Source organism: Aplysia californica, unplaced genomic scaffold, assembly GCF_000002075.1.
Source record: "Aplysia californica isolate F4 #8 unplaced genomic scaffold, AplCal3.0 scaffold00176, whole genome shotgun sequence".
Classification (NCBI taxonomy): Eukaryota; Metazoa; Mollusca; class Gastropoda; order Aplysiida; family Aplysiidae; genus Aplysia; species Aplysia californica.
In genome coordinates, this window is record NW_004797446.1 from 597567 (window position 1) to 607921 (window position 10355).

At 41.8% G+C, this 10355-nt stretch overlaps 1 protein-coding gene across 1 annotated transcript in view; it reads right to left on the bottom strand.

Annotated features, from left to right (window-relative positions):
- LOC101855488 (calponin homology domain-containing protein DDB_G0272472) overlaps positions 1-10355 on the bottom strand; it is a gene marked incomplete in the record, with an annotated part of 217513 nt that overhangs the window by 40959 nt on the left and 166199 nt on the right. Inside the window, 2 exon segments of the mRNA XM_035969737.1 lie at positions 31-199; positions 2395-2680. Of these exon segments, the coding sequence (XP_035825630.1) occupies positions 31-199; positions 2395-2680 (455 nt within the window).

The following is a 10355-nucleotide window of genomic DNA, read 5'->3' on the forward strand; positions in this document are numbered from 1 at the left end:
ACACACCCAAACACACACCAAAACACACACCTGTGAGACAGGTCCGGACTGCTCCGGTATAGCCCGCTGTATTTCTCATCACTGAAGCTGGAGTCAAACGTGGCAAAGTTCTGGTGGTCCTTCTGCTTGTTGAGGGATGACCCGCTGTTGTATCGCGCCATTGGCATGCTCCCTCCCTCGTCCAGGCTGTCTACTGATTCTGGGGAACGATTTCGAAACCAATCATGAAGAGAAGGATATACAGAAAAGCGAAGAAAAAAAGTTTTAGTAGAGGTTTTACGGCGCTCGCAACTGCATAAGGTCATATGAGCTCCAGAAGATTATAGGTGTTACAAGAGAGTAACAAACATAAAAAATAAGAAAGCAAGATAAGGACGGTAGGCCTAGATGTTTGACAGGAAAGAAGAAGCAAACCAAACCAGACCACCCGCCAACCACCAACAGGTAAAAGACCAAAAACAACAACAACAACAACAAAAAACAAAACACACGATTGTGGAATGATTTAGGAGCCAAACATAAAGAGAATGATATACCGGTACAGAAAAGTGAAAAAGCATAGAAAAATGTCAAATGATTCTAGGGAATTCGAAGTCACAATTACAGAGAATGATATTATACAGAAAATTGGAAATGCACGGAAAAATGTCAAATGATTTTGAGTAAGTATTTCGAAACCACAGATACAAAAAAAATGATGTACAGAAAAGTAGATAGACATTTAGCAATGTCATCTGATTCTGAAGGATTTCGAAGCCACAGATACTGGGAATGTTTGTTAGTTGAATTTGTTTTGAATAAAAAGAAGCACATTGACACAATAATGGTCATTTAGTGCAGAGAAACAGTAAGACAGACAGACAGAACAAACAGAAGGAAAGTAGAGAACTAAGACCTACCAGAAGCGCTCACCAACAACCCGAAAACAGAAAATGATAATGTACAGAAAAGTGGCAAGACATTTAGCAATGCCCACTGATTCTGAGGAAGGATTTCGAAGCCACAAATACAGAGAATGATATACAGAAAAGTGTCAAGACATTAATTCGATTTAGCAAAGTCTACTGACTCATTTGTTCATTTGTCTTGTTATTCATTTGAAAAAAATCCATTTATCTTGAATAGAGATCGAGGTATTTCGATAGAGTAAGTCGGGGGTCCCTAGGCGTCAGAGGTAAAATCCGCGAGAAAAATATGGCCGCCAAAGTTTGAGTGTCCCCGGAAACTGCAAATTTATATAGATCTATATATGTTTTTGTCAACTTTTTTTCTGAAAAAAATCCACACATAAAGGTGCTCTTAAATGGACATAACAGATGTTGAGCTAAAAAACAAAACAATAAGCAAAAAAAATAAGAAGAAAACATCAACGAAAAAACCCAACAAACAAATATAGATTGCTCAACGGGAGGAAAAAAATGTTGGTTTCTTCGATTTCATTATTTTGACGTACACTTGATTTCACCATGATGCCCAACATATAACATTCACGTTGCATGACAAGGGTTCAGTAGGAATTATAACAATAATGGAGCAATGGTAGGACGACAACAATAGTGAGGTATGCGGTTAATGTCCCCCATGACCCCGTCAGAACCACAATGATCCCACAAAAGATAAAATGACGTACGATGCTTGATTTCAAAGTAATAACAAAAGTATGTAGGTGTTTTATGACCGCATCAACACATTTTAAATCAAATAGGAGGCCAATACTAGTTACAGGGCTCGCATTTAATAGGAAATTTTAAAAAAAAATGACAATGACATTGGCTATGATGTTGGTACGTTTGGTGAGAGTTCAAAGAAAAGCTCATCAACTTTCACTTTATGAAAAAGTAAGTCAGGCAGACAGAAAAAACAACAACAGAGGGATAGCACTGAACTAAAAATTCCCAGAGGAGCCCCCACCCCCCCTCTCAACAAAAAATCCTTTCTGCCCCGTTCAATTGGGTAGTTATTTCAAGGCGATTTGGTTAGATTAAGTGGATGTTTTACAGCACTATCGACACAATTTTGGTCACGTTCAATATTTTGAACTTATAGCAGAGAATATTTGAATCTGTGTTGTTCAGGTTCTCTCACTCACTCTCTCTCGGTCTCTCTCGGTCTCTCTCGGTCTCTCTCTCTCTCTCTCTCTCTGTGTGTGTGTGTGTGTGTGTGTGTGTTTGTGTGTGTGTGTGTGTGAGAGAGAGAGAGAGAAGAGAGAGAGAGAGAGAGAGAGAGAGAGAGAGAGAGAGAGAGAGAGGGAGTGTTTTTGAGAGTGTGTGCGCTGTGTGTGTGTGTGTGTGTGTGTGTGTGTGTGTGTGTGTGTGTGTGTGTGTATGTGTGCGTGCGTGTGTGTTGAGGGAGGGGAACATTTTGTTCGGGGAGAGGGTGGTTCTTTATTTTTACCTTTCTCGTATGAGTCATAGGAACTGTCCCTGTTGTGGCGGTAGGGCGAGTCTCCTATCTGACCTCTGCTCCCAGTTCCAGAGAGTTGAGAGTTCAAACCCGGGCGTCCACCATGAGCCCAGTCCCAAGAGCTGGAGGATGAGGTTCGTCTGCTGTGGAAGTCTTTCTCCACAATGTCAGCTTCGTGACGTGTATGGACCAGGGCTGAGAACGCGCTCAAGTCCAGTTGCGGTCCTTGGTAGAAGCTAGACGCGTATTTCCCAAGCCAGTAGATGGTGATAGCGACCTGTGACAGAAAGAGGAAAATAAATGAGTATGCAAAAGCTATTCTAAATTGATGGAAGGAGAGACAGAGGGAGAAGATACTGGACAACTTGACAACAGCTAGAACGACAGACATCATCGCAGCAACACAAGACAGAACGAAGTGGAGGTCCATGATCGCCCACGCCAGTCGGCAAGGCACCGGATGATGATGACTCTAACTTACTCTTAATCCCTTTGCGTTTTAGTCAGCCTTTTAAGGCACTTGCAACATAATCAGGTCCTGTCAGTGTGAAGATTAGGGGTGGTGTTACAAATAACTTATTTACAATCCAATCCTCAAATCGAAATGCAACACGATCTTCCAACACCTATAATAGACGAATCTGGTCTTTTTTAAAACACATTGTTCGACACATTCACTTGGGCACCACACAAGCAACAAATGCGGCTGTCAGCCATCCTTTTCAATAAGCGATTATCCTGTGCTAGGGCCTTGGATTATGAAGCATGCAGACATGGTATTTTTCTTATCGAAGCCGAAAAGTTCGATGTGCAATCATTGCCCTTATTCGACTGAACACCCCCCCCCCCCACCCCAGCAATGATAAAGTTTGCCTCTCTGGAAAAAAAACAAACAGTAACAATGAAGTCGAAAGGCACGCTGCCTTAACTTCCGTCTTCTGGCTTGTCAAAAGGCCTGATGCAAACAGCCTTTAACACTTTAAGGGCACATAATAATAATACGTCTGATCAGCAGCAGGCAAAAGACGTTAAAGCAGCTCATTTCGAATCACCACGCACTTTTCAGAAGCACGAATTTTCATATTTCATTGACTGCATGTTATTACCTGTCCTTCTCGGCTCAAGATAAAGCTAACAGAATTAATTGAAGCATCTGTATGAATGAGGAAGTCTTAAAAGCTTCTTTTCTAACATGCTCCAAAACCGCAGGTCTTCAAGCGTTCGAATAACCAGAATGTGCGACGTCGATGAGTTAAACAAAATGACATGGGTTTGTTCAGAGGTGCATTGTGTTATCGGTCGAGGGTCAGGCAAACATTCCAGGTCGTCTTGATAACAGCAGCAGAGATATGCATCGACGTTTCAGTTGAAGAAACACTCATGTCACATTTGTCTAAAAACCCACCTTTTTGCTTCTCCGTGGCGCAGATCTTTCTCAGTCACATTCATTTCGATGTGAGGATTGGACTGTTTACAAGTTATTTACAGTCCGATCCTCTCATCAAAAAGATAATATGTGACGGAGAGAGATCGATCTGCGGAAACGGAAAAGCAAAGAAGTCAATTTTTAGAAAAATGAGGCATACGGGTGTCTTGACCTGACCAGTCGACATGTACATCGATACCAGACTGGAGCGAGCCCCGACATTCTTGAACAGATCAAAGTGCTTGGGAAAAGTCAACATACCCCGCGAGAAGCCATTAATCACGAGCAGTAGGTTACACAATGTAAGATTGTGTCATGCCCAGGGATTAGAGGCCCATCAGCAAAGGTAGTCACACTGAGAGGTTCTGATAGTGAAGAAAGTATTGCACGAAGGAAAATGGCGTTGAAAAAAATGAGAAACCGCAATGAAAGAGTTCTGAAGGAGAAGAAATTGTATGAATTTGGAGCTACCGAAGCAAAGCACCGACTTCCAATTTTAGTTTATAAGAGTCAAACGAACAATTAAGTCAGATTTCTTCCTCGCTTGGACTGGGTGTCACCAAAGATAGTACAGCCTACCGTAGGCTGTACTATCTCTGGTGTCACTGCGGTGACCAAAGGCCCATTCTTTGAAACGACACATTTTATTATTGTAGTATCGAACAACACAGGTTACTTCAACTTTAATAGAAGGTGAATAGCACGGACGAAGACGACAACAACAGTCAGGGAAGCAGTAGAAAGCGATGGAGCTGATTGAATAAAAGGCACCGTGGAAGTCTCTAGAGACTGGAGACAAAAATGGCAGGAGGGACAATGAAGATCCTCTTGATTACCCTATTCCTGTCAATGCCCCACTGAGAAGAACATGAAAACTTACTTGTACATGTGTTTATGAACACCTCTTTCGTATCATGCTTCACTGCTCTCCTGACCAACCCTTCCTCCTTTCGCTTTTTTTTCTGACTTCTCAAAATAAGTTTCAATTTCTTCTATTCCCCACCCCTCCCCTTTTTCTACATTATCTTTTTCGAGCACAAACCTCGCTGCCCCCTCCCCCTTCCACTCCAACTTTCCCATTTCGCTTAAGTTTGAGTTCTCTTATCTTTCTTGTCGATGGTGATATAGTCATCAATGGCACTCCCCCTCGCGCAATTCTCTTTACAATCTCTCTCTTTGCTTCTTTCTGTTTGTCTATCTGTCTGTAGGAATGTCTATCTGTCTGTCTGTCTGTATTTCTTTCTGTCTATATGTTTGTCTGTCTGTTTGTCTCCTCCACTCCCTCTCCTTCTCTTTGTTTCTCTCTCTCTCTCTCTCTCTCTCTCTCTCCCTCTCTCTCTCTCTTTCTCTCTCCTTCTACCTCTCCCCACCCTATCCTACATGCATGTCTGTGGAGCAAGCATGCGTGAGAATGACGTCTCTCTGCCGCTAAAACTGTGACCTTAAATTAGACCGCCAGACGACCTCTCACAACCCACAATCGTGTGAGTGAGCAGCTCTTAGTCACGTCAATTAAGAGGGGTACAACATCGGCTGTGTCAGCAAAACGAGCGAAAGGGATCTCTCTCTCTCTCTCTCTCTCTCTCTCTCTCTCTCTCTCCCTCCCTCTCTCTCTCTCTCTCTCTCTCTGTCTCTCTCAGTCCCCCCCCCCCCACTCTCTCTGTCTCTCTGCGTATACAGGATAAAACAATTGAACGTATTGTTTACTAGTGTAGTACCATAATTCTCTCTGTCTCTCTCTGTCTGTCTCTCTTTCTCTCTCTCTCTGTCTCTGTCTCTCTCTCTCTCTTTCTCTCTCTCTTCCAAGCAAGATTGGGTGTAGATACCTTTACTGAAGAAGAGGAGAAGAGTCACAGAAACTGATGTACTGAAAAGTGAGAAGAAATGGAATGACATCAAGAGGTAAGCCCAGGATAGGGAAAAATGAAAAGCGTTTGTTCGTGGCCTATACCCTGATTCACGGTGAGAAAGGCAATGATGATGGTGATGATTATTTTTACTGAATACGGTGGTGGGGAGCGACATTCCAAAAATTAGGTGCAAGAGTTGAGGATTTGAGTTTTGATAAAGGTCAGGACTCACGTTGATACTGGGTGAGATAAACTTACGCTGTACTTTATATAGCTTCTCTCGCTTTTGTTTTAGTTTTTGCAAGAATTGTTCGGCACCAGAAAAAGAACAATTAGGTCATCTAAATGCTGATGATCAGAGGAGACGTAAGAGAGTATCGTACAAAGAAAAGAATGAGGGGAGAAAATAAAAGCAGATCAGAATATAGAAAAGAAGGAGCAAAATACACAAGAACACCTTCCAACCATCCACATTTTCAAGCTTTTTCCCCTGCATCCAGAAGTCAGTTTACTCTATGAAAAGTAATCCTTTTGCTCATTGGTAAGATATATGGGGAAAAAGATGGGGTTTCGGAAGGGGCAGGGGGCATTTGTACTAATCAACCTTATCTTAACCTTTTCACTTCATTACCCTCATTTCATAATTAGTTGTATGGTGAGGGGTGGAGGTGCATTCATACACAAGACCCATATCCTTCCCCCTTTATCCTCCCTTTCCTTCTCTCCTTTCGTTAATGATCCTGTAAAAAACGTGGTACAGTAAAGTGTATGACGTCACGGCGACTCAAATGTGAGCCCACAGAGAGTGGAAATCACGGATGCGCATAGTAAGTCAAATAAATTCTGACAAGAGGGCTAAAGTTTACTTTCATCAACACTGTGAGGTTATGTTAAAGACAGCACCTCGAAAACATCGTCCATCTTCGACGAGAACGCACCAGCTGAGTACAGGGGTTGGAAACCTCCCTACACAACCAAAGTTCAAGAACATCCACAAACGGATTTGAACTAGGGTCAACCATATCGTACTCTATAGTGATACTGACTCAGCTATCTGAGCTCCCTTTCTTCTTATTTCAGGGCATATGGCCACCTTTATAGGCACACGATGTTCCGAACCGAAGTCTACACTCATTTCTCTCTGACAACGACCAACCGTACGGTAAGCCACAAGGACACTTCGCTACTCTAAAATTCCATTTCGTCAAACAAAAATTTCGAGTTCCTCAACAAGTCCCTTTTTTTTCAAAAGCAATTCTTTGAAAGTTTTGATAACGACTCCAAATAATCCTACGATGTTGGTAGAATAGATAGAACACTTATTGGTTTCTTAATTCAAGGTCTGGGTAACTCAAAACGGCCAAAATGTCAGAGAGAACTTTGTAATTCTAAAGTAGTGACTTACGATTCTGTCTAAAGATACACATTACATTCTGAAAATGAAACAAGCAATATTGTTGCCGCGGCAGGTGAAATGTAGAAATTCCATTGTTATATTATGGTCCTTACCCTGAACATGTGAATCGACCTCCCATGTCGCCCCAACCCGTGATCTGACCCCACAGAGAAAGATAGTTGGACGCAGTCTGTGGTGTTTCATCGTGGTCAAATCAGGCGTACGCCAAAATATGGAAATTGAAATTATTGGCCTTTTCCCGCTGTTTTTGGTAATTTTTAGCAATTTATTTTTGCTGGTTCAACACCTTTAAGGTCCTTTTAAAAACACATTTATGTGTGGAGTTTACTGGAAAAAACGTTGATTAAAGACAGAAATATATACATTTTCCTTCCCCAAAGACTTTGGAAATCACAACACTTTGGCCGCCATTTTCTCGCTAATATTACCTCTGAAACCAGGCGACCCTCACCTCTTCCAATCGCAAATACCTCGACTTCAATTCAAGATAGACAGGTATGTTTTTGCATCAAGACCCAGGCAAATACATAAACTTTAAGATGATACTAGTAACGCCACACGCCCAAATACTGACGAGCGCCTGATTCCACCACGTCGTGACACAATGCTGCAGATTAAATAGCTGTGTTGCCGTGCGTGAGACACTTTGTCCTTGTTACAGCAGGTTCCAAAGGAGACGAGGACACCTTCCGGCAGGAAGGGTAGCTTCAAATGTCAATTTGTGAATTCCTCATCTCAACCCAGACCCACAGAGCAAGGAAAAGACAGACACCGTATCGTGTTGAATAAATCACAGAAGTCACCAGAAGATCTGCATGGTGGCGGCATAATTTAAATCGAAAGAGGATAAAAGAGTTTAGGAAAGCACCACCAACCACCCACCCCCCAAAAGAGAGAGAGAGAGAGAGAGAGAGAGAGAGGGGGAGAGAGAGAGAGGGGGGGAGAGAGAGAGAGAGAGAGAGAGAGAGAGAGAGAGAGAGAGAGAGAGAGAGAACCCAAGCCCCCAAAACAATTGAAGGGCACAAAGAAAAATCAAGGGGTGCCACTTTTTGGCATTTTGAGAAAAACAGATTAAAAATTCTTGGCAGGCTACGCTTTTCCATTGTATAGCTTTTGCCAAGACTGATATTGATCGACTTATCAGGTTTTAGCCCTAGAAACTTGGATGGGCCAGAAGAGGTGTGTAAACACTTTCCAAACCAAATCAAATTATCCAAAAACTGACATCTCTTGCGTTGCTTTTTTCCCTGGACCCTTAAAATCCAAGTAGACAAAAATGCAAATAGAATAACACACATTACGAATACATCAGGCTTGCATTTTACAGGTACTGTTCGTCCTCAAACAAAAGATAAAAGAGAAGGAAAATGTAGTGACGATATCATAAGCATTTTAGTATAACGACAAGCAACAGTTTCTTTGCGGCTATTTCAATATGACCTTACTGGGTTTTAAGACCACTATATTTCCCATCCTGATGGGCTTGACAACGACGCCATTCTACACCACAAAAGGCTAGTTTGTTATTACTGTTATAATTACGGCTATAATTTGTAACGGTCCAGGTGGCTAAGGTCGAAAAGTCATGATACATTTAACCCCTTTGAGCACCTGCTTCGCCAGAGCGTTAATAACCTCATGCAGATTCGAACATACGCATATAAAGAGAAAATACGGGATGGACAGGGGAAAGAAACAGACAGACAGACAAACAGACTGACGGACGGACGGACGAACGGACGGACGGACGGACGGATGGACGGACGGACGGACAGACAGACAGACAGACATACAGACAGACAGACAGACAGACAGACAGACAGATAGATAGATAGATAGATAGATAGATAGATAGATAGATAGATAGATAGACTGATAGATGGATTCCAAATAAAACCAGCTGCCGCATCATACATAAAAATTAAATGTAAGGTAAAATAAACCATGATCAAACAACATTTTCAATTGAAAGCCAACCAATGATGAATTGCACCATGTGGTTTAAAGACCTGCGTATTGTACCAGCGTAAAAGAGACACATTCCAGCGAGATACATTACAATAAAACAGTTAAAATTCCAATGCAAAGTGGTCTTTTCGCTAGGCAGACGAAATAATGCCTCTCTTTAATCATTAATACTATGTAGCAGCCAGGAAAGGCTTGAATAAAGAATATTAATTCAGACTGATAGAATGTCAGCGGTTTAATGACTACATTTAATTTGTATGCCAAATTCTACAGTTATTGAGTGACGTAAATGAGCCAGTGGTGAAGTAAATGAACTTGTGTTTTAGAACAGTTAAAAAGAGCAGGAGGCCTTCTCGATGGCACCAACTATACACAGAAACCGATTCATACCTTGCAATCGTGCGTAATGGTTGGAGATGTTTTGTGACTGCATGACGTAAGCTTCGGCCTCTTTAGTGTAGCGGTTAGGCTAAGAAGAGCCGAGTTCGATTCTCGAGTGGGGAGAATTTTTATCGAGTATCTCGGAATTGCTGCTGCTGGAATGTTGAATTCCCCTCAACTGGATTGGCCCTGTGTCAAGGGTTGAAGCCTACCTCCTAAAAGATATAGACTTATGTTGATGGGGGTGTAAAAAACCCCACCTACATTTAATATAATGACTCGAGCTGACAATTGTCTATCAGCCCTTGATAAAGCCCTGATTTTGAAGTCTCCTCTACATTTTTATTTATATATTGACTGCTTTCTAATACTACAAGCCAGCTAGGAAAAAAGCGGTTAAAAAAAGATTATAATTATGAAAAAGGGGGTGGGCATTTTGTTGTTTTTTTCGGGGGAGGGGAGGTTGGTCTGTGTCTCTATAGATAATCTTGGAACAGACAACAATATAAGCGTTAAAGCAAAGCAACTGTCTTCATACCATTGTATCGCTTATAATAAAACCTGGATTTCTGTTGTGTACATGTCATTTTATTCTCAGCCATCCATCCATTTAAAGACCTAAGTGCTAATCCTTTACTCCAGGAATGGAATTTGCTCGTTTTGCAATCCAGCCCTGTACTGGGATTAACTTCGCTGTGTGAAATAAAGCTGAGTTGTTAATTAAAACCACAGTCGAAACGGTCACATTTCGCCAGGAACAGATAAGGACAAGAGAACTACAAAAATGTTGCGGAGAAGAACAAAAAACAAAAAACAAAACAAAAAATCCCACAGAAGAGCACTTGCCAGTCTTGAGCTATGAGTTGGCTAAAAAACAGTAGCCTCTGAAACAACACTGCGCCTCAGTTAA